Source organism: Diachasma alloeum, unplaced genomic scaffold, assembly GCF_001412515.2.
Source record: "Diachasma alloeum isolate Michigan unplaced genomic scaffold, Dall2.0 Dall_scaffold_00597, whole genome shotgun sequence".
NCBI lineage: Eukaryota > Metazoa > Arthropoda > Insecta > Hymenoptera > Braconidae > Diachasma > Diachasma alloeum.
In genome coordinates this window covers 259,743-285,648 of record NW_021680729.1, presented here as the reverse complement: position 1 = coordinate 285,648, position 25,906 = coordinate 259,743, and the positions used below count along the sequence as shown (strand labels likewise).

The following is a 25,906-nucleotide window of genomic DNA, read 5'->3' as shown; positions in this document are numbered from 1 at the left end:
TCCGTGGGAACTGCACATTTCAGTTCAATTTTTCCGGGAAAATTGATGAAAAATCAAGAAAATTCAGAGAAATCTCCCCTTGAATTCCAAATTCCTCTGAATTTTCAGGGAATTTCTGCAAAATTCATGGAATTCCGAGAATTTTAAAGGAGTTCTCTGAAAATTCAAGAAAATTCGGTCGTGAATATTCTTTTTTACATGATAATTCCTGTTAATTATGGAATTTTCCTTCAATTTTCAGAGAAACTTGAAATTCCATTGACTTATTCCCCTTAAATCGCAGTCAAGTTCTCTTCCCGGAAAATTCAGGCAAATTTTTTCAACAGTGTAGTCACAAGGAGAAAATTATTTCTGAAAACAGACAGATTTCTAAAAATCTGTAACATGTCCCTGAAAATAAATAAATTTACGAAATTTTTCTCAACCATTTCATTAAACAATTCCGAACCGTAGAAATTTTTTTAACAGCGTCGTCACAAGGAGAAAATTGTTTCTGAAAACAGACAGATTTCTAAAAATCTGTAACATGTCCCTGAAAATTAATAAATTTACGAAATTTTTCTCACCCATTTCATTAAACAATTCCGAACCGTAGAAATTTTGTGAACAGCGTAGTCACAAGGAGAAAATTATTTCTGAAAACAGACAGATTTCTAAAAATCTGTACCATGTCCCTGAAAATTAATAAATTTACGAAATTTTTCTCACCCATTTCATTAAACAATTCCGAACCGTAGAAATTTTGTGAACAGCGTAGTCACAAGGAGAAAATTATTTCTGAAAACAGACAGATTTCTAAAAATCTGTACCATGTCCCTGAAAATTAATAAATTTACGAAATTTTTCTCACCCATTTCATTAAACAATTCCGAACCGTAGACAGGGCTCCTTCCCTAGAATTCCTGAAATTTCCATCACTAAAATCAGCGACACATCAGCAATCTACGTTATCAGGATATAACGGGAGTGGCTATTCATCGGAGATACGAAACTGTGGAAACACACTCGGACGGTGGACGATATGACGGGGGCGGGTGGGGGATGTGTGCATGGAAAGGGCGGTTGTATAGTTCGGGATTTTAGTGGTTCACAGCCTGGGGCGATCGATGCCTGTGCGGCAGTGGCATCCAAAACTATTCCAGTCACCCTTCTCTGGTTAGAGGAATAGCTCATCCCACCCCTCTGTCTCTTCCTGGAGCCAAAAACCCCACGGCGCCGCACGGTCTAGCCAAATAAAAGTGGAAGTCATCTTCCGTTTGTAGCCCCCACTGCCCCACCCAGCTCCCTCCATGAGTTAGGATAGTGATGCCAGCGAGATACTTGCTGCATGCGTTTCCATTTGTTATAGCCACTCGGTTCCCCTGCACTCTGAGGTATTTCACTGTTTTATGGCTTCTGCGTACCCACTAAAACGATAGCGTCAGTGGCGTTGGTGTTTTTTTCGGGTTGAGAGAATATAAAGCTCGGAAATGTGAACGAAACAAAAGGTTTCGTTTATTTTTCAATTTTTTCTTTTCATGTGAACAATGTTTTTGTTAAAAATGAATGAACATGAGTTCATTTCATTGTATTCATTTCAATGGAAATACGGAATAAACAATCCATTAATCGTAAATAAATCCCAAATCAATCTCAATAAAGTAATAAAATCTTTATTTGAGTCAAAAAAACATATTTCGTATTCAAAAAATTATTTATTTAATGTGAATGAAAATGCAACAAAATAAAAAGTTCAAATTTTAATCAAAGACTGAATTTTTTCTGTATTATCCCCGGGCTATTATTCGGTTAGCCTTACATGTTTTTGAGACATGAATTACATTTTTTTACAAAAAAAAAAATTAATTCGGACGAACAATTTTTTTTGGGATTAAGTCAAGTTTTTTATTTTTCAAATTTTACGAAGAATTTACACTAGATGATGGTAAATACAAAATTATTTGAGGACGATAATTGCTTTGTAACAAAATTTTCGATAACAATTTGAAAATTTATATATTATGAATTTTTAGGGGTCTTTATAGCAAATATTTTCTGAATTGCTAACGATCAATTTTGATTTTGCAGTGAATTCAAGGTCTTATTTATCTATTCACTGTTTACTCTCCCTCTTTATCATGCGTTGGAAGGTCTGGAGACATTATTCACATCCATTCTTCGGGATTTTAATATCGAATATCGGATTTTTAAGAAATTTCAAAGGCAATGAAACATAACTCTTAAAAATTTCATTGAGAGCGAGTATCGGACGTGCTTGAAATTCCAACGGTGTCTGACCAAATCGATACTTTCTCCCCTTATATACAACCGCAGTCACACTGGGGAATCCTTCGTTTCTCTCTTTCTTCCAGTTTTTTGCTTCACATTTTTCCCCACTCAATATTTCTTCTTTTATCATTCTCGAGTCCAGCAGATTTTCCGGTGATATATTTACGAGGGTGACCTTGGACTCAATCCAAGCATTAAAAACAGAATGAATAATGATGAAGTTCAATATGACAGATACTTTTCATTTTTGGAGACTTCGGACAACTTAATTCTCTACAAATTTCCCACGAAATCCTTTCAGTAATTCAATCAAAAATGCAATTCAAAATTACAAAATTCGCAACGAGATTGTAATAATCGATTTAATTGTAATTAATTTCTAGAAAATTAATTAGGCGGAAAATTATTATAAAAAAGCTGGTCATCGAAATAAAAATCTTGTGTTCTCTATTATTTCCTTGATTCATTGCACCTCCATCGAAAATAGAGGAAAGTATAAATAAAAACATAACTATCAGGAGAATAAATTATTTGAACATTTCTAGAACTTCACACTTCTCCATGCCTTCAGCACAAACACGGAGAGAAAAATTCATTAAAAATTATCAGAAAAAAAAAATAAAAACTGCGTTTCGAAAGGTAATCTGAGAGCGAAGTAAAATTCAATAAAAGGTGTGAGTCGATCCTGAAATTGTACGAATCGCCACGTAAATTCTACGATTTGTTCCGTAAAAATTAACCACCCGTCTATGGCTCACCGCTGTGGGGACAAGTCGTTCCGTAATTTTTCCCCAACGATTGAGAAATTTTACGGACCGAAACGTAGAAATAACTCACCAGCTTCATAAAAATTGTTGAACGTTCAAGAATTTTTTATTTTGGAGGCATAATAAGTCGGCAAGTTTCTGTAAGATTTTACTTCTTCGGGAAAAACGACATGACAATTTCGTACTTTGTTCGGTGATGAACCTGAGAATTCACTGAACGTTTCAGATTTCTTCTCTTCCATTCCTATAAAAATTGCCGGAAAACGATTCCCCGTTGCGGATTACGTGAATTATTCCGTAATTTTAACTGAATATCTCTCTCCGTGAAGGGAAGTAATAAAAAAAAATTAGAAATGTTCGAAAAAATATGGACAGAACGGGAAAGTGCATTTTTCCATTTTATTCGGATGAGAATCGTTGTAAAAATGTCAAGGATCACCAAGAAAATATTCAATCTCAAAGAAAAAATCACATGCCATTTCGAATCCCGTTTCGACCCCATTCACTTACCCCGCAATGCTGAGTGTCGTCTTAAGATTTCCCCCCATTGTACTTGCAACCCACATACGTGTGTGCCTGCCACGGGACATAGCTCTACTACTGACATAAAGCCCTAGAGACGCAAAAGCCAAAAGGCGAGAGAAAAGCCACAAAGGAAAAGACTTGTTTTCCAAGAAAAAATTAAAAATTGAAGAAACATTTTCCGTCATCTATTCATTTTCCTACACATTCCTAAATTTTTTTTAAAAATATACCGTATTACACTATTTTTTACTATAAAATATCACAAAATTATGTTATATGAATAAAGTGTACTATTTTTAAATAATTAACAAAAGACTTTTTATTTTTCCCAGAAAAATTACGAATTTGGATCAAACAAAACTACATTTAGGCTTCACATAATAAATATTTGTTTGGAAATGATCAAACTCATGTTTACTTCAATGAACATGTTCCAATTCAGTAGCGAATATCTCGGAAACCAATGGAGATAGCAAAATTTTTGTTACAAACTTTTTGTAGAGCCAATTGAGAGCTACAACAAATGTAATTACGAAAATTCCGCTATCTCCCTTAGATTCGGAAATATTCCTCAAAAACTCAACTGGAAGATAAGTCGACTTAAACCGTTTTACCACTTCGCTACTGAATTATATGAAATTAAAAATTCGTTCTTCTCGTGTCCTCACGGGAAATAAATAAAAATATAGGTTATGAATAATTCGTTCATTTCAAATAAATCCTCTATTAGAATCAACTAACCGATTACTAAATGTCAATAAATTCGTTCTCTCTGCCATCCAGACAATTTAATTTCTTGCTGAAAATTCTTCACTATTTTCTAGGCAATTTTTATCCAACTTTTCTCTCCGTGTAAAAACTCTTCGCTTTTATGTGAATGATAGAACAAATAAAAATTAAGTTTGAGTTTGACTAAAAGCTTTATTTATATTTATACACACAGAGAAAAAGTTTTCCGAGCGTCGACTCCTCGCAGTGTCCCGAGGCACGACTAGAGAGGATCAGAGGTGATAAAATACCCAAGTGAACTCTTCTCCTTCCTTTATGGCTCGCCACACGTGGTACATCGGGTCGAGGCGAGGCAGCCCCTCGCAAACAATATTCGACGGTTGAGATGGGCAACTCTCTCTCAAGAGAGTTGTCTCCGGTAACGATCCTCTTCCCCCCCAGTAATTTCAATATTCGAGCTATAAAATATTGAGTCATCTCCAGTTTCATTAAAACTGAGAATATCACTGAGGTTCGAGGACCCTGCGATATTTAATTTACTCTCGTTCTCCTCGAGAAAAATTCGTCCCAGAGAAGATTCAGGAGATATCATTTTTTCTGCCTTCATAAATCTTGGGGATGGATGGAGAAATTGTAACAAGTGTTTCGGAAGGTTTAATTAATTTTATCTTGCTAAGATATTTTTTTATCGCGGTTGATGGTGTTTGGCGATTTTTTTTATGATTAATTGTTTGAAAGAATAGGGATTCTGTGCACGTTGGGATAACGGGGAGTTTATCACATTTTAATTGAAATCTCACAGGGAAAAAGGTATCAGGAGTCAGTTGTGTGAATTTCAAATAAAAATTATAGAGGAATCTAGTATTTTGTGTGAAATTTGACATAAACATTTAATTGTTTATGAGAAATATAGGTTTATTTGTTGGAATTTGCCGGTGAATTTTGTCACGTTTATTGAAATTTCATACTAAATTCTTCAACTAAAACTGGCGTCTCTTCGAATTTCTGCGATATTGCAGTGAAATGTTCATTCATCCGGGAAAATCAGGAACTGACTCCGACTATTCCACCATTACTTTCACATTTTCTACAGAATTCGGCGCGAATAATCCTTTTGCCATTGAAAAAATCCCTTTATTCGTTGATAATTTCCGGTAAAACCCTGAGAAGTTGAAAAATTCCAATAGGTTTCGCATAATTGAGTTTTAAACGCTGACAATATTACCTCCATTTTTTATGCTGAAGCGAACTACCAGAAAATTGTCTGAAAAAAAGATGAAAACAATCTCAAACGCATTCTACCAGAATTCGGCGCGAATAATCCTTTTGCCATTGAAAAAATCCCTTTATTCGTTGATAATTTCCGGTAAAACCCTGAGAAGTTGAAAAATTCCAATAGGTTTCGCATAATTGAGTTTTAAAAGCTGACAATATTACCTCCATTTTTTATGCTGAAGCGAACTACCAGAAAATTGTCTGAAAAAAAGATTAAAACAATCTCAAACGCATTCTACCAGAATTCGGCTCGAATTATCCTTTGTCCACTGAAAAAAAACCACTTTATTCGTTTATAACTAAGAAATTCAGTCAGAAATTTTCACCAACGTATTTTTTTCCACACTCCTCGCCTAATTAACTTGTAGCGACTGACACTAACACCCCCATATTCCATTCCGATGCAAACTACCGGCAAATTCTCTAAAAGAAACACCAAAAAACTGCGAACGCATTCTCCCAGCATATGCACAGCAACCGGCTTGTTTTAATACCTGCCCACCTCCATAAATCACCCGGGGTGAATAAAAAAACCGTAACAACTGTTACTGTTGATTTAATTAAACTTCTCCCCCCCAACAGACACGAATTTACATTTTTTCGCGTCATCCTGTCCACCCTCTGCCCCTCAATTTTTTCCTTTAAAAATGAAATAAAAATAGAATTCCATTCACCTCACGTGCCACAGTGGAAAATTGAAATAGGATTACAGGCGCTCCTCTCCTCGCGAAACATTTATTCTCGTTCTCTCGCCGCAAACACCTCTCTCACTCCTACCACCGACTCCTGTCGTCCTGGGCGAACCTCGTTCCCCTCATCCTCTGTCTCGTAGTTTTTTTTATCTCAACGTTTTTCGTTTATCTCTTTTCTCTTATTTTATTTCCACTCGCAGACACTTTTCAGGGGGTATAGAGAGATGAGGGCCGGGCAAATGGTGCGCTATCCAATTTATTGCTCGGTTAACAACGTCGAGACTTCACTCTGTCGTTCTCGCATCCAACGATCATAAGCCAAATGAAATTGGATACTTCGTGTGCGTGCGTTCCCTTACACTCTTCAAACTTTTTCCACCTCAGGGGTTATTTTTGATGGGGTTTTTGAGTGTATTCGGGCAGCCACTGAAAAATTTCTTGGACAAGTCGAGGACAATGTAAGCGAATGAAGTTGTAGGAGGAACTGTACTCAGAGACATGGTTTGATTGAATTCAAAGTGAATGGGTTCATCTACGCAACTTTTAATGAAGATTTTGTTCACATTACATTAATGGTTCTATTGAATTTATAAACAAAGGTTTTTTGATCCGGATGAAGGCTTATTAGGTGTAGTAATTCGCTGTTTGGATTGAATAAATCACTTGCGATTAATTGATTATTTCATTTTATTTGATTGACATTTTCATTTTCATTAAATATTAGTTTATGAATTTACGTGCATATATTAATTTTTACTAAATTTTGGGATAGAAATGAGGAAATGAGGAAACGGTAGGATAATTTTTATCAAAAATTTCTCTCCGTGTAGGTTAGTGCTCGAGGGATTTTTCCTGGCCATACCAAGATTAATTTTTTAATAATGCAAGAGGATATTAAAGTCAGTAATGAAAAAATATTAATTAAACGCTCGAGGGGATTTATCGATAATGTACAACTGCACCGTGGAATTATCAACAACGGTGGTAATCCGGGGGAATCCCCTGAGCCTTGGAAACGATTTCTACTGCATTATCTGGCTGTCGGCCAGTGCTCAGGGTTCGGGGGCTTTGGGTCTTCATCCAACTGTGGTGGAAGACTGGCATAGGAGTTTAGAACTACCTCGAAGATTCAAGACGGTGGAAGATACATCCGGGAGGCGAGTGATCGTCGTTTTACGAATGGGAGGATATCGTTGGGCGGATTATTGTGTGCGAGAGGGGAAAAGGCCACTTGCTTGTCTGTCAGGGGAAAATGGACTCCACTACGGCATTTTCCCACGTTTTTCAGGGACGGATTCTAGGAAAATCTTAGATTGTTCGAGGATTTCCGCGTGTTTTTGGGGGGAGGGGATTATCAACAATGGAAAAGAAATGACAAAATAGGGGACATGTCCTCAGTAACTGGTCCAGCGGGGTACACTGTTAAAATTTTCGACTGAATTTGTCGTGCGAAATTCCGAGAATTTTTATCGTGTTCAAGTTCCACTGAAATTTCAGGAAATCCTGTCATTGAAAAGTCAAATATTACACTGATTTTCCGTTTAAACGATCTGGAAATCACTAAAATACTTGATTTTTCAGTTCAATTATTCTGTGAAAATCCTGAAAAATCACACGGAGAGAAAAATTCAATAACAAATTACCAGAAAAAAACGGAAAATTACGTTTTGAAACGTAATCCGCGAGCGAAGTAAAATTCAATAAGAAGTGTGAGTCGGAACTGAAATTGTACGAATCGCCACGTAAGTTCTACGATTTGTTCCGTAAAAATTAATCACCCGTCTGATGACTTACCGCTGTGGGGACAACAAGTCGTTCCGTAATTTTTCCCCAACGATTGAGAAATTTTAAAGAACGGAACGTAGAAATAACTCACCAACTTCATAAAAATTGTTGAACGTTCAAGGATTTTTGATTTTGGAGGCATAATAAGTCGGCAAATTTCCGTAAGACTTTACTTCTTCGGGAAAAATTACGCGACAATTTCGTGCTTTGTTCGGCGATGAACCTGAAAATTCACCGAACGTTTCAGATTTCTCCTCTTCCAGTCTTATAAAAATTTCCGGAAAACGATTCCCCATTGCGGATGACGTGAATTGTTCCGTCATTATTACTGAATATTGCTCTCCGTGCAGGAAAATTCAGGGAAAAATTGAAAATTCACGTCATTTTGTTTCTGAACATTCATGTTTCACTAGAAATTCATGAATTTCCGTGAATTCTACTTCAAACGTAAAATTCCATAACCATTTTCTCTCTAAATTCGATTCAATGTCACACTCCTGAAATTTCCTACAATATCTTCCATGAAATTTCAAAAAATTTCCTCCAATGTATCCTCCCCCATTAATTCCCCAAAAATTCCCCAATAATTCAACTGCTAACCGCCTAAAACGTTTGTCAACCACACCCGTAAACCAGAAATGTCTCCAGCTCTCCAATACCGCATCTATCACTCTCAATTTCCGCTCCACATTCCCGATAATTGCATTATTTGCATAAAACCCTCACTGCAGCCCCCCCCCACTCCCCCCTTTCTTCCCCTCGCCCTCAGAACCCCCCAAAAAAAGAAAGGAGAATATTCTCAGAACTGAAACTTCATAACATCATTACCCGGCCGTCAAAACTGCTGGCGTAGTGCCAGAAATTTCGGCTTTCTTAAGAACTAAAAATCCCAGGGTGTCCTTAGCCGAACGAGGGTACAAACAGCTATAGAGTGAGCTCCTGCGCGCTGTGGGATGCTCTCAACTTGGCTCTCCGTGCACTGTTGTGCGGAGGCGCGAAGAAGGATGTGTGTTGAGTACCCGGTGCTGCCTCTGCACGACGTCGACGGCCTGACGACTGTCTCTCATCAGTAGTACGCTACCGCCCACGCACGTAGTACGCACACGGCCGCTCCACGTGTGGCTCGGCAAACGAATTAAAAATCCCGACCCTTCCCCTTTGCATTAACTTACCGCGACATAATTCACTCGTCCCGATAGTCCAATCAGAGAACGAAAACCAAAAAAAAAAAATTGCCGAGAGGAAATTTCCATAGCGACAACAAAAAAACTGTAACAACACACCAAAAAAAATGAAGATTAACATTTTGTAAATTAGTCAATTCAATTTAAACAACAGCCGAGTCAATTCCGGGGAGCTGCCGATGGAGTGACCACCAGTGACGAAAATTTATGGAGACGGAATAGCTAGAACGGGTGCAGGGCTTTTATTTATTTAGCACCTCGATAACACATGATCGAGTTTCATGAGCTGATCGCTACGCGTGGACATAACGAGTGGCGGTTATCAACAGCTTTATCGCGATTATGGTAAAGTTTAAAATGAAAGATCAGCCCCTGGTGACGCTGATTTATTATCGAGAGGTGCAGGCACGCTAATCACACACGCTCATTTGTCGTAAGTAGAGGCATTTTATTTGTTTTTAGAGTAGTTTTTACTCCAGTATTGTAAAATTTTAGGACTTTAATTCAGAAAGATTGAAAATGTTCGGAGGGGGTTCCGATGCTACGGAGGAGGACCTCCAGTTGATTGAGGGGGTGGAGTAGAAGGAGATCGTAAATTCAAACGAAATAAACCGTTTTAAAGGAGTCGTTAATGTTTTAATCACCGAGGAAACAATTTAAATCATTAAAATGCTATTGAAAGTGAATTGCTTCTGGAATGAGAAGTGAAAGAGATTTATTTTACTGTAACAGTGTTGTTGATTATGGAAAATTTGTTAGTTTAGGAGAAAATGCACTCTAAAATTGTTATTTTTTTTTAATCGTAAATGAGATTATTATTATTATTATTATTATTATTATTATTATTATTATTATTATTATTATTATTATTTGTAAAGTGCGTTGAACGGAATTTCGAAAAAATAAGTGTTCCCCATTTGTTTATTTATTTATTTACTTCAGCTGTTTAATTTTAATATGCGATTATTGGATAATTAAGATAGTGTGGTATATAATGTTTTGCAAAGAGGGTGAGAATAATCTACTGTTAGAAATTTTTTTGGCTTTTGAATAATAATATTTACGTGTGAATTTTCACTAATCGTATGCAATTATTCGTCGTAACTAGGGGAATTTTATTTATTTTTAGAGTAGTTTTCTGGTTACATTGTAAATGTGGAGGACTTCAGTTATGAAAGGATGGAAATGTGGGCATGAATGGGGGAAGATTTTTAATGAATTGAGTGGGCGAAGTGGGAGGGAACCGTAAATTCAAGGAAAATAATGAGGTTTAAAGCAGTTGTTAATGTTTCGACCTTTGAGGAAACGATTTGAATCATTAAAATGGTATTGAGGGTGAATTGTTGGGATTTAAGCTGTTGGCTGTTGGTATTGACTGGATGAGTTGTGGTAATGAGGGTGAAGGGTCTGAAGATAATTGTTCTCGGCATTTTTATTAGCCGGAAAATGAAAAATTTCATGGGGTTCTTCATGCAAGAGAACCTGATTGTCAGTTACGTTTGAGAAGTCGTTTTTTATTACAGTTTGAAGCGTGCAAGTTGAAGCGTAAGTTACGCTCAATATCGCGGTAAATTACGATGACATAAACGCGGCCATTTACGATTTCGGATTCGTAAATTACACTTAAAATCACCCTAAAGTATGTCAATGTAACCGATCTTACTTCTTCGGGAAAAATTACGTGACAACTTCGTAATTTGTTCGGTGGAGAACCTGAGAATTCACTGAGCGTTTCAGATTTCTTCTCTTCCATTCCTGTAAAAATTGCCGCAAAGCGATTCTCCATTGCGGATTACGTGAATTGTTCCGGAATTTTTACAGACTATTTCTCTCCGTGTAGCTTTGGGGGAAAAAAAATCTCCCAGTGACGTGTGGCAAACTCAAAAGTGAGGTATGCCAAGAGGATGAGAACACTGATAGAACGGATTAGTTATTGTTAACGAATGGATTTTGGTTGGAGGTTAGGGTCTATTCGGTCCCACCAAATGTTCATTCGTTAATAGTTAACGAATGTATATTTGAGGAGCCTTGTTTGACTTGACTTTCGCCATTCAAGTGAACCATTCGTTAACTATTAACGAATATTCATTTGGTCATATTCAATTCTACCACTCGTTAATAGTTAACGAATCTCGTTTGGAATAAATGAATCATTCTATCAGTGAAGAGGATAGGAGATTCTGGTAGAGACGAGCATGTACAGAGGTAGTTCCCGATGCACACCAGTCGCGGATAAAGTTCTTTGAAAGTTGGACAAGGCGAAAAAGAACGGGTTCGCAGGCTCTTTGTCGCCCGCGTTTGTCGGCTGTCCGACGTAGTTCTGGTCTTTACTTTCCGGGTTTTTCTCCCTTTCTGATCTACTCCCTGTTCTTCCGCAAGAGCGACCGTGAGGGACTCGATCCGAGAGATGCTGGAGGGCGCATCCGGAGTGGATGAAGGAATCAAGGAGCAGGGCTGCTCTCTACTATTCTTGTACTTCTCTTTGCGCCTGCCTCGCTTTTTACTTCAACCCAGCTGAGTGGATTGCAACGATATGCGGGCTCCTCTCGGAAATTTCAATCAGATGCTGGGTTCAATCATGACAAATGTTTTTTTTCTTCACTCGCTGTGTAATCCGAATTGAATCAAAGTTTGATGTCTTTCTGGAGGATAATATCAGCGGAGGGATACGTTATTCCACGGATATGGTTTCTTCAAGCATTCAACTGCACTCCTGGAGGGAAAATTATAATTGCATTATATTTAATTAGATTTAGGTGAAAAAATCATGAAATTCCAATTTTTACCAAAAATTAAAATGGATTTCACAACTTTGAGCAGTCGGAAACGAAACTTTCTCAACTTATTTGATTTTTCAATTGATTAAAAATTTAAAATTATATTCATCAAAGTTTTCCGGCTTTCTATTAATTTCCAGAGAATAATTAAATCGAATTTATAGTTTCCATTCATTTTTTCATCTAATAATTGTGAATTTTGAAATTCACTTTCAGTGAAATTGCCGCGGGATAAAAATTTCTCACAAGTGTGTGGACAACTTCAACTGAAATTTATCAATAGTTTACATTACTCATAAATTTCTTTATTGAAACTCAACATTTCCTTAAACTTCCATTTAACCTCTGTTGGTCCTAGGTTAGTCTAGATTCTAATCAAAATGTGCAATTATTTTAATATTAACTTGCAATTATTATATTGTTAAAAGGAAGTCTACTTATTTGAGAAATAATTCATGAACAAACATTTTTCTACCCTGAAACTAATTAAAAATCAGAAATCGATTTAATTCCAAAGAGAAAAGAATTTCAACTGTTTAAACAATTACAATTATAAATTCATAAGGATTTCACACGCGTTTCTTCACTGTGAAAATAGTTTTCCCCTCTTCATTCAAATATTGAAATTCCTCAAATTTTTATTTCCAATCGATTAATCCCGTGGTGCACGTATGAATGCCCCAAATTATTATGCAAAACAAGATATTCAATCCGTTTTTCCAGAGTTCCTCTACCAAAGAATGCACACAAAATGGAAAAAACATCGCAAAGCGATTGCCCACTTGCTAATTTCAATTTCACCCCTATTCCTACACAGAGCGATTGAACGAACGATGTTGAAAATACCACGCGAATGTTTAAAATGAAATATGCAGCGCAAGAGTTTATGAAGTCTCTCTATGCAGCGAGGATAAACAGACCATAGCCCGGGGCATTGATTTATGTGGCTTTGAATTTTCGCATGATTTACAACTGTCCCCAGGGACCTGTCGTCCATCCTAAATCGTCAGGATCCAGCTTTTTCCCCGGTGCCTCTATTTTTACTCTCGCAGCTAGCTTTTCAATTTTATTTATTCTCCCCAACCCATTTTTTTGCATTCAGAGTGGGAAAAATTTCAATCACCCCGACAGTGAGAAATGCCTTTTGATGAATTCGCAATGACAATTCTTCTCGTTCAATTTTTTTCACTCACTTTTTTTTTATTTCTGTAACGCGCGAATTGATTGTGGGATGAAGGGTTGATTCGCTGCTGCGAGAGATGTCAGGAACATTTTCAATGGCTCTGTTTACAATGCTCAGTACCCCCACTCAATTGACGTTGGAGGAATGAAGTGGGGAAGTCAATGGAGTTATGGGACATTATTTGATTATTCATGGGACATGAGAATTATATTTTAATTGAGAGTATTCTACTGAATATATCCAGAGCAATGGTTTATTTGAATTGAATAAACTTTGTTTGAATCAAAATTATATTCATCAGGGTTTTAATTGAAAGCCCGAGTTGAAAACCAGAGTTTGTAGCAGAGATGTCAGACAAGATATGAATGTTTTTTTGGGCTGCTAGACCCCACTGGACAATGTTAAAACAAGAAATTTTTTAACAGTGTCAACATTTTTATTCTGCAGATTGAAAACAGTTCAAAAATGGATGCTGCAACGTTTACAATCTGCGTCGGTGTCATGTCCACAATATTTTTTTCCTTTGAGTAAACCTAGACGAAATTTCAGATCAATAGATGGGGATATCAATTCCCAAAATAACCATTTCACAGATGAGCTATTATTATTGTTATTATTATTATTATTGCTGAGAATCCCAGCTGTTCCCCCTGACTCTTTGTCGCCGGACATCCATCAAGAGTCTCTGAAAAGAATTCCAACCTCGTTCATCCGGCATCCCCCGTTAACTGTCCCTGGATTCCATCAAAAATCCCGGAAATGGAACTGGGCCGGTTATCACAGCCTCCATTTATCTAAACGCCATTGAAATCCTTTTAGCGTGGTGTCTTAAACGCTTTTGTTGCATCATGCGGAAGAAAAACACCTCAACCCCTGCGCTCCCTCGTCCAACACGAGAGGGAATAATTCTGTTTTCTCTGAAAGTTTCTCATCTTATAAACGAGTGAGGAAGGCGCGGAGTGGGAGCAAGAATAGAAGAGAAAACGAGAATAACTGACAGTGGAAACGACTACATCAAAGCTAAGAGCGATGGGGATACGAAGGGCATTTTGTAGTTTATACTGGCTCTCATTTTTCCCGGTGCAAAAACGATTTATCATTCTACCATTATTCTTCCATAAGTGGAACATGAAGGCAACCAAGCTGTTCAACTCTAAAATCGTTACGATAAAAAATGGGGGCGGGAGGGGGTAATATTGACTCAACTGCCAATTCGTTGTACTCATTCCTAGATTTATTACTGGTGTCATCCGATGCGCTTCCATACGCGGAGAGAAATTTTTGATAAAAATTATCCTACGGTTCTATAAAAGTGTATCCAGAGTCATCGTTTGCTCATTTCTATCCCGAAATTTAGTTAAAATTAATAGATCGTGATCTATTTTTATTCGACGCTAGAGAAATTTTATTCGACGTTCTAGAATTTTCGTTGTTGTCTAGATAAAAATTATTATGCGTCAGAATAAAATTTCCCTAACTTGGAATAAAATTTGATAATCATATAACAATTTTTTCCTAAATTTCGGGATAGAAATGAGGAAACGATGATTTATGATCCACTGTTACAGAAAAAGTCATAAAATTTAGTGTTTCCCTGAAAATTAAATGAAACTCCGAATTTTTGAGCAGCGGGAGACGAGAATTTCTCAACGCACTTGATTTTTCAATTGATTAAAAATTGAAAAATAAATTTCCCAATGTTTTCATTTCTATTAATTTCCAAGGAACAATTCAGCTACTGCATTCAATCAAATGACAGCTTGAAATTATGAAAACTTTAATCAATTTTTTAAATCTTTTTTATTTAATTTTTAAACCATTAAGATTTAATTATTGTTGTCTATTGTAATTTAATTCAATTGATCTCCGAACCCAGTGGGAGATTCATACATGATGTTCGACAGAAACAATTGAAATTATCGTTTATTGCCTCCCTCCGCAAAAAAATAGAACATCGTTGATGTCATCTAAAGTGCCTGAAGGACACTCACGTGAAACTTAATGGACGCTTCCCATTTTCCCGGTTGAAACAGAGATAAGATCGCACTCAGCTGTCACGATGGCCCCTCCCTCCCTCGTAGCAACTATATAATCAATAAAAAAGATTGCCTATAAAAAAAAGCGTATTTTTTTCCGTCGAAGGCAAGTGGAACAAGACAAGGATAATGGAGTGGAGTGAGAAGTCTTGCCTTCTGGTTCATAGCGCGCGAAAAGTGAAGGAGCGAGCGATGAAAATTCATTAAATTCGTGGTCGTGTGTGCCGGAGGCAGCCGGCAAATTAATTCAATTCGTCGTGAACGGTAACACAATGCTTGTGGCTTCCCATTGTCCAGTGTGTTGAGTATTTTTTTCCCCTAATGGTTCAGCCACAAACTGGACTGAACGTTTTCCTCGCCTTCTCCTTTGTTTTTCGGGGAGATGTGGATGCATAACTAAACGAGTGAAATGTTTGACTAAAAGCGAGGGGGAATTAATTAGCAGTGCATGGGTAATTAGAGCTCTCTGTTGTCGTTGATATTCACATGTCTATCTTCAATCAAGTTGGTGACTTTTGAATGGAATTTCCGATCAAATTATCGAAAAAATTGCGAATTATTGTCGAAAATGAAAAGCTTGGGGTTTTCCATGTGCATTTTGTGGTCATTATTTATACATTATTTTTATGAACTTGATGAATTCATATATTTATTTTAATGAAACCGTTGTGATCATATGAAATGAATCCTCAAAGATATATTACACCCTTTTCGCCAAAATTCACATTTTTTTAATTTTTCTCGTAAATTGCTGATCGGATGGACGTGAAAAAATGTACCATTTTTGCGTTTTATCATTGCTTAATAGCTCACGAAATTTCATGATCGTGCAATCATTTTCCTGCGTTTTTTCTAAACCCTTCGGAAATTCACAAAACTTTAGAAAAAAATGCAGGAAAAGGATTGCACTACCATGAAACTTCGTGAGTTAGTTAATCATAACAAAGCGCAAAATATTATTTCGCGTCAATCCGATCAATAATTTGCCAGAAAAATGAAAAAACCTGAATTGTGGTCGAAAGGGTGTAGTACATCCTTAAGGTTCATTTGAATAGAGTTTATTGAGTGTAAATAAACCATTATATTCAACTGAACCACTGGTAGCAATTGTCAAATAAAATTACCACCAGTTACGTTGAGTCAAATGTTTGATGAAACGTAAGGGGAAAATTAATTAGCCATGCATGGGTAATTAGAGTTGTTTACAAATCACCTTCACGTTCAGGAAAATTCCCCGTGCCAATGGAGTGACATTCACTACTAATCTCGCACTTTTTCTCCTATTTAAGGTGAAAAAGTACTGGAAATCGAGGTTGCTTGTTTGGCAGCTTTTCACGGGGAGAAATATTCAATAAAAATTAAGTATCTGTTCCGTAATTCCGGAGCGAAATGTGGTTGTAGGAAATTTTAGGGAACTGTCACGGAATTTTTCCGGAGCGTTCCGTAATTTTTATCGGAATCTCCTGTGAAAAATTACGTGAGTGAATTTTTTTCTCCGTGCAGTTCTCTCCGTGTGATAGTTCTCCTTACGTCTGACTATACAGACTCTACTACTGAAACCACTGAATTTGATTTTCCCTATTGATGCCTTTGCCTAATGACTACATCCCAATCCCCAATACCCCATGGAATCACCTGATCATTCATCTCATACCAGCAGCAAAGCTGAAAGCATATATTTGGATCGAATTGATTCATGACAAGCCTCAGAGGGACTTGCTACATGGCAACTAGTTGGTTCAATCATCTTCGGTTGTGATTATGGACCGTACACAATGCACTATGGATTCTGTGAACGTAATTTCTAGCGATAGTGCTCGAGTTTCCACGGTATATGGACGTGGGCTTTGACGTTGCAAACCCTAGGGACGTGACACTGGACTCTGCCGGGCTCTCATGAGTATATCGGGTAGTTCTCTCCACGTGGCATACTGAATGTTGCAGTTTATGATCACGGGTGAGTTTAGGAGGAGGAAATTGTTCGTGAGAAGTACTGTTTTAGGATGTTCACACATTTTTCGTAAATTTATTTTTTTTATTTCGGGATTTTTTTCTTAGTGTGATGGAGGAAAACAAACATTGACGTGAAAATAGAATTTACAGTGACATTTCAAGGAATTTCATGATTATTTCAAAATCAGGATTTTATGAAAAATTTCAAGGAAAGTAAATTTTAGTTCAATTATTATATGGAAATTAATTGAAATTGAGAAAGTTCAGGAAAATGTATTCTTCATGTTTCAATTGATTGAAAATCGGTTATAGGAGGGATTGGGTTTTAGGATGTTTGCACATTTTTTGTAAATTGATTTTTTATATTTTGGGATTTTTTTCTTGGTGTGATTGAGGAAAATAAACATTGACATGAAAATAAAATTTCCAGTGACGTTTCAAAGAATTTCAAGATTACAAAATCAGAATTTTATAAAAATCTCAGTGAAAGCTGTAAATTGTAGTTCAATTATCCTATGAAAATTAATTGAAATTGAGAAAGTTCAGGTAAATGTATTCTTGAAGTGTCAATTAACTGAAACGTCATCACGCAATTTCGTCATGAATATTTATGTTCTGATTGAAAATTCATGTAAGTGGCGAATTCTCGTTTTTCTGCTGTTCAAATATTCGGAATTCCATTGAATTAAAAAATTCATCATTTTTTCTCCCTAAATTGAATGAATTCAATTCTTCAAATGAATAAAATCAATAAAAATCACGCGATGCCCAGAAGTAGAAAATGTCAACCGAATATTTCGCAGGAACTTTTTCACTGCGCAATTTTCGAAGATCTTTTTAAGAATAATATTGATGGAATTACTTCTCCTATCCCTAGTCTGCGATTCTTCCACAAGAACAACATTCTAAATCCAAGATAATAATTTTCTTCATAAAAAGGATATACTGAATCCGCATTCAGCAAGAAACTCAATCCCGTGGAGCCGAATAATTTCATTCTTCCCTAGAATTTCATCACTAATTCAATTAGAGTTCATTCCAACTTATAAAGAAGCAATTTCAAAACGAGAATTTATTTGCACTAGGCGCAACCAGCGATTGTCGTTTGAATCATTCCCCAGAAATTTTATTCCAGTCGAGAAGTTTTTCGTGATCGAGTTTAATCAGTCGTCTAGAAACTTTCTGTTGTTCTGGAATGATGGAGGGAGAGATAGGAATGGAAAGAAGCCACTGGAGTGGGGGTAACATGACCTTGGAGTTAAAATCCAGTGATATAAACAAAACTTTAGCGGAGAAATATCTCGGGAGGGAGTAACCTCCTCTCACAGGTGCTCGTCTTTATACTCAGATTATTCCTGTCTCTATCGTCTCCCTTCATGTGTATTTATACACATTTGTGATAAATTGCCGCGCACGAAAAACGTCTAAATCCCAGATGACGGATCCTACGTAATTAATCAGAGATATGTCTACCCAGACACTGAGCCCCAGGGCTCTTGCAAATCCGGTGTATTTTATTTTTATGATGCTATCATGAATAATATGATGGACAAAAGCGTATTATATAGTGTCCGTTGATTTTTCTGAAATGACAGAAAATATTTCATTCTCTCAAATCTTGGGTGCACGGAGAGAAATTTTTGATAAAAATTATCCTACCGTTCTACCGTTCTATAAAAAGTGTATAATGAGTCATCGTTCCCTCATTTCTATCCCGAAATTCAGTAAAAATTAATATATGATGATCAAATTTTAGTCTACGTTTGAGAAATTTTATCCTGACGCATAATAAATTTTACCCTTCCAGTCCAATAATTTTTATGTAGATAACCACGAAAATTCTAGAACGGTTGGTAAATTTTACCCTATCGGTACAGTAATTTTTACTCTACCAGCACGGTAATTTTTATTTTTATCAGGATAAAATTTCTCTAACGTAGAATAAATTTTGATCATTATATATTATTTTTTACTGAATTTCGGGATAGAAATGAGGAAACGATGACTCATGATACACTTTTATAGAACGGTAGGATCATTGTTATCAAAAATTTCTGTCCGTGTGGAAAAAATATATCTCCGGTGATTATCTCTAAATTATAGGTATCATTTACAAGAGATATATCGAGATTCCCCCGGAATAATCACATTTGAAGTTGAATTGAAGGGAGAATATTGCGGAAAATATTGAAATTCAGGTTTTGGATGTTCTGTGTTATATCAAGCCATTGCAAAATAAATTCTAAATCCCAGATGACGGATCCTACGTAATTAATCAGAGGCACGTCTACCGAGACACTGAGCCCCAGGGCTCCTGCAAATCCGGCGTATTTTATTGTCATGGCGTTATTACGAATAAAATGTTGACAGAAATTATTTTATTTACTGCGAATTTCCCTCAAGTTATCACATTTGATGTTAAATTGAAGAACAAATATTGCGGAAAATATTGAATATTATTTCCGAATGGAAGCATTCAAATTTAAGTTTTGGATTTTTTGTGTTATGTTAACCCATTATGGCCCAAAAAGCCCGAAAATTTAATGTCTATAACCTGCCCGTATTCACGTATGCATCAGTTTTTCTTTAATTATTCGCCAATTCACCGACTGCATTTAATCATTTTTTTTCAAACGCAGGTATTGCTTTATGATTACAGCTGCCGAAATGTCAAGAGCCGAGAGCAGAAACATGGAGGGGGAGAGGAATAGTCAGCCCAGGTAAATTGAGTAATTATTACGATAATAATCGAGTGAACTCCGTCGAAAAATATCAATTGCATTAATTCCTTCATTATTCTAAAAAATGTAACATTTTCAATTTTCTGAAAACTAAAAAATTGAGGAATTGAAAAATGTTGCTCCAGTTCTAAATTAAAAAGGGAAATAATTTGATTCAAACTCATGGCATGAGTCGTTCACAAGTGCAAGAGTCAGTTACATAATTAACGTCTCCGCAGAAGTTCTTCAAAACATTCATTATCGTGTTTATAATCACAGAGAACCTCTCACCCCCGAAGTTCCTCTTTAAATTGATTACTGAGAATGTAACGAGACGCAAAATTGAATAATGTTTATTGAGCATTTTCGGGGACGCTTTCCTCTCCCGGTTAATTCACCCTAAACGACCCGTCGCACTTAATTTTCATCCCCTGTTCTGCCATGCAATACGAGAGCAACTACTCTCGCTCAACGAGTGGACGGTAATTACCCCCTGGAGTCCGTGGCTCTCCCATCAAATATGTTAATTGGATTGGCAGTGCTTGCAGATGTACACTTAAGTGGCCAAAAAAGTCCCAAAAAGACGAGAATAAGTCAAGAATTTCCTCGTTCTTCTTCCTCTCCATTAAAATTCCAGAATTAAGGAGAAAAATTCAATTTTTGTTTGGCAATATTCTCTCCAATCAAATATGTGAATTGGATTGGCAGTGCTTGCAGATGTACACTTGAATGTCCGAAAAAGGTCCCAAAAAGACGAGAATAAGGAGTCAAAAATTTTCTCGTTAATTCTTCCCATCCATTAAAACCCCAGAATTAAGGAGAAAAATTCATCTTTCGTCTGACACTTTTCTTTCCCATCAAATTATTTAATTGGATTGACAGTGCTTGCAGATTTAGACTTCAATGGGCAACAAAAGTCCGAAAAAGACGAGAATAAGTCAAGAATTTCCTCGTTATTCCTTCCCCTCCATTAAAACCCCAGAATTAAGGAGAAAAATTCATCTTTCGTCTGACAATTTTCTTTCCCATCAAATTATTTAATTGGATTGACAGTGCTTGCAGATTTAGACTTCAATGGCCAAAAAAAGTCCGAAAAAGACGAGAACAAGTCAAGAATTTCCTCGTTATTCCTTCCCCTCCATTAAAATTCCAGAATTAAGAAGAAAAATTCAATTTTGGTCTGGCAATTTTCTCTCCAATCAAATATGTTAATTGGATTGGCAGTGCTTGCAGATGTACACTTGAATATCCGAAAAAGGTCCCAAAAAGACGAGAATAAGGAGTCAAAAATTTCCTCGTTAATTCTTCCCATCCATTAAAACCCCAGAATTAAGGAGAAAAATTCATCTTTCGTCTGACAATTTTCTTTCCCATCAAATATGTTAATTGGATTGGCAGTGCTTGCAGATGTACACTTGAATGTCCGAAAAAGGTCCCAAAAAGACGAGAATAAGGAGTCAAAAATTTCCTCGTTAATTCTTCCCATCCATAAAAACTCCAGAATTAAGGAGAAAAATTCATCTTTCGTCGGACGATTTTCTCTCTCATCAAATATGTTAATTGGATTGACAGTGCTTGCAGATGTGCACTTGAATGGCCGAAAAAAGTCCCAAAAAGACGAATAAGTCAAGAATTTTCTCGTTCTTCCTCCCCCACCATTAAAATTCCAGAATTAAGGAGAAAAATTCATCTTTCGTCGGACAATTTTCTCTCTCATCAAATATTTTAATTGCATTGGCAGTGTTTGTAGATGTACACTTAAGTACCCGACAAAAGACCTAAAAAGACGAGAATAAGTCAAGAATTTCCTCGTTATTCCTTCTCCCCCATTCAAATTCCAGAATTAAGGAGAAAAACTCATCTTTCGTCTGGCCATTTTTCCGCAGTTTGACATAGAAATTCCCTGAAGTTCACGAAAAAACTCCCAAAAAAGCATTTCGCCTCAACATTACGTTGACATGCAATTTTCATTAGATTTTGTCCTCCGTGAAGCACTAAGATTCTTCCCATACTTTTTTCTCCGAGCATCAGACTGGTAGGTAACGCGCAGTTGAGAGCCTACGCATATATCCACCCACATACAGGCGGCCACCCCCTTTAATATCATCTCATACTCGAAGAGGGAATCCGACAGTACAATCTTTTCAGGTCTAAAACGCACTTTGCTACAGGCAAAGGCTGTGAAAAAATTGGAGAATAAGAATTATTTTGTAATTTATTTATCGGTCTTTCTATTTTATATACAATCAGTCGAAGGTACAGAGAGGGAAAAATTGGGAAAAAATTACCATGGAAATCACGTAACAATAAATGAAGTCAACGTAGGTGTGAAATCACTGTTCACCGCATGAATGTTTATTGCTGTCACGTCAAAATTACGTTGCGATTCATAAAATTTCCAGAATTCAAGAGGGAAATTTATTTTTTTGCTATTTGACGTGAAAATTTCCTACAGAGAATTTCATATCGCTTTTACGTTTTGTGACGTAATTTTTCCGGCACTCTCAGAAAATTACTCTTCAAATTTCAAGTGAAAAAGCTTGAAATTTTTGACAACAACAAAGTTACATGAAATTCCTGGATGATACGGCACTGAAAAACATTGAAAGTTTTGAAAATTCAGGCAACAATTGTTCTGAGTTCTCAATCTACTCAAAAATTTAATTCTATGTAATTCAATTTTCATAATGAGCTTTAAAATTCAAGCTTTCATTGAAAAATCAATGACTGTTTAACATGAAACCTCAATTTTCTTGAGTTTCCAACATGAATGCGAAATTTTATGAATGTCTCCATTTAAAATTGAATTCAAACTCACAATATCGAGAATTCAGATGCCCCTGTGACTGAAATTTCAAGAAATTTCTACCAGTCTAAAGTTTTGAATCTTAAACTTAAACTTAAATGGAAAAAATAACGATAAAATGATTGAAATTCTCGTGGAATAATAATGATTATTTTGTCTGTCACGTCTAATTTTCGTGTTGTCTGCAGATCGTGTAGGACAAACAGCGTGGCACTTCCGGCCAGCGAGAGCTTTCTGCCGTCAAGTGGAAATAGACGACATCCACCGTTACCACGGCGTCATTCCGAGACCCCGGCGGTACGTTGCGCACTTTATTCCCCTAAATTTCGATATAACCATGCATTGCCAGCTGTGTCGCATCAAGCGAAAGCTCAGTTCCGCCCCGGTAGTCGCAGTAGTCATTCCTGAGTTACTTCGACCGGAATCGTCGAATTCATCATTTCACTAAATCGTCCATCAGCTGAGATTGTTTTTTGCCGGTGCATCGGTTGAGCTCAATGCTCGGTTGTTTATTCACGTGCAGAGCACTGATACTTTTCGGAAGCTGGCGGCAGTGATGAATACCCCGGTAAATTAGACAGAAAGCTCCCAGCCTGCGCCATACCTCTTACGTTGCACCAGTGCGATAACGTAATGAGAGAGTTTCCTTCGCATTACCTAGTCCCTCGCTAAAAAACTGCTGGTACTGTCGGATTTTCTTTTATTTAGCTATGAATTTTTATTTTTAGTGCTACAACTTGCTACACGGAGAGAAATTTTTTATAAAAATTATCCTGTCGTTCTATAAAAGTGTATCATGAGTCATCGTTTCCTCATTTCTATCCCGAAATTTAGTAAAAATTAATATATGATGATCAAATTTTATTCTACGTTAGAGAACTTTTATCCTGACGCATAATAAATTTTACCATTCCAGGCGCGGTAATTTTTATTTTTATCAGGATAAAATATCTCTAACGTAGAATAAAATTTGATCATCATATATTAATTTTTACTAAATTTCGGGATAGAAATGAGGAAACGATGACTCATGATAGACATTTATAGAACGGTAGGATAATTTTTATCAAAAATTTCAGTTCGTGTAGCAGAGAGGAGAACTATTCAAAGATTGTTTAATTCACCGGTGAATTGCGCATCTACTGCTTTGAAACAGGATTTTAAGATTAATCCACAGAAGGACATGCATGAAAAAATTTAACAAAAAACCTAGCGAATTCGCTGGATAATTCTATTGGATTTCTATTGAATTTTCTGTTAGTTTTTGGCCGATTCTATTGAAATGTTTAATAGAAAATATTTTGCCGAAAAAGTCTGTAGAATTAGATTTTTCTATACAACTTATTTCACTGTAATATTTTCTACAGAATTTTCTCAGCCAAAATTCTCCAAGTTTTTCCATTCTATTTTTCTTTTCTTTTCGTAAGAAAAATCACACGAAAAAGCTTGGAAAATTTGAGCCACGGAAATTCTATAGAAATCTAATAGAATTTTCCAGCGAATTCTCTAGGTTTTTCTATTAAATTTTTTCATACGCGGAGAAATGACTTTGACATTCAGTAATGAAGTAGGAAGAATGATATGTCGTTTTCCTTCTGATGTAAAGATATTCATAAAAAAAAACTCACCGTAAAGCGCATTTGAAGTGAACCAGAAATTGCTGTTCCATAAACTTCTCACAGCTGAAGGAAGATAGCGTGATTCTAGGAAATGCTTCTAAGGAATGTGCGTGGCTGCTACGTGCCGCATCTCTTACAATTCATTGAAAGATTCTTGAGTCCAGGAGAAATGTTCTATTTCCGCGTAAAATCGCTAAACTTCTAAAGATCTCCGTAGAAGACCGTCCTTTCCTTTTAGATTCAAGGGTATTCATCAACATCTCGTCATAAGTCGCATTGATTGCGCTTCTTCAGAAAAAACTCATTAAAGCAGAACAGCATAGATCCAAGAAAGACTCGTACAGTAAACCTTTTCTGTCAACGCGACTTAAGAACGAAATATACCAGGAAAAATTTTTTTTTCGTATTCAAATAAAAATAACTCTTAAATTTTTTTTACTCATTTCAGGAATATTTTTGTTACAAATGAATACACTTGTCTACTTGTTTCAAGAAAAAGAATTTAATGATATTTAACAAACAGTTTATTTATTTCAAATAAAATTTTTAATAAATTTGAAACAACAATTTATGTATTTCAAATACATAGTTCTCTTATTTTACGAAAATCACATTTTCATGGATTTTGTGCAAGAATTCTTTGAAGAGAATAATGAGAGCGTTTCGTTGCAGATTCGGCAAATGAATAGACTCAGGTCTGATCGGGCAAAAAAAAGATAAAACTATTCGCATCCACCGGGTCCGAGAAGCTCGGAGCTTTACCCGGAGACACCTCGACACATATACGATATATATACCTCACCTACACACACAAACCCTCACGACACGACTACAGAGAGCGACGGGGTCGAACACGAGGCTCATGTACACGGATGCACGCCTCGTACATCGGAGCCGTTGAGTTGAAAAACTAAACCGAAATCGGTGATTGATTATTGGGAGCGAGAGCCGCTGTTCGAGCTTCGTGCATTTATTAATTACTTTTCATATTTTATGATCATCAAATTGCACAGGTGACAGTCACCAGGACTCCGCCACCGATACCAGCAAGAAAACTGCACGAGCGTCCAATTTTTATAACTCCAAATGGAAGACCGGACGACCGCAAGAACAGTCTCGATGGTCTCATTAAGCCCGACTCGATCGAAAGTACAGCATGGAGACGCGGCAGTGGTGATGGTGATGGCAAACTCATTGATTTGGGGACATTGAGACTACCGAACAATTTTGAATCTCTCTCGAAGCCGGATGAAAGTGCTGAGCACCAATACACCACTCGAAAGTTTGATGACGGTGTCGAAAACTTTGATGGCAGTCACGAGGGAGCCTTCAAGTCTAGCTTCGAGGAGCTTCAAAAGGCCGCTCGAGATCTTGAGAAGAGGCTGCATGAGGAAATTGTCAGGAGTGTCGATCACACCGGGGGAGAATGCGGTAGTCAGAAGAGGGGGAGGGATGTTTCCACGAAAAATTCAAGGTCTGAATGAGTCCCTTCTTGCGTCATCAGCTTTTATTGCCAGAAAATAATTAAAATTTTAAGAACTGTTTAGGAATAATTTTCCCGACAACTGTATTCAATTTGATTTTTGG

General features: G+C 36.6%; 1 protein-coding gene across 1 annotated transcript in view; it reads left to right on the top strand.

The window, feature by feature from the left end:
• The first annotated feature begins 9,506 nt into the window (after positions 1-9,506).
• Positions 9,507-25,906, top strand: part of LOC107043546 (atrial natriuretic peptide-converting enzyme) — a 40,043-nt gene continuing 23,643 nt past the window's right edge. Inside the window, exons 1-4 of the mRNA XM_015265088.1 lie at positions 9,507-9,658; positions 19,834-19,894; positions 22,889-22,997; positions 25,333-25,793. Coding sequence (XP_015120574.1) covers positions 19,842-19,894; positions 22,889-22,997; positions 25,333-25,793 — 623 coding nt within the window. The 5' untranslated portion in view covers positions 9,507-9,658; positions 19,834-19,841. The remainder of the gene's footprint in view (positions 9,659-19,833; positions 19,895-22,888; positions 22,998-25,332; positions 25,794-25,906) is intronic.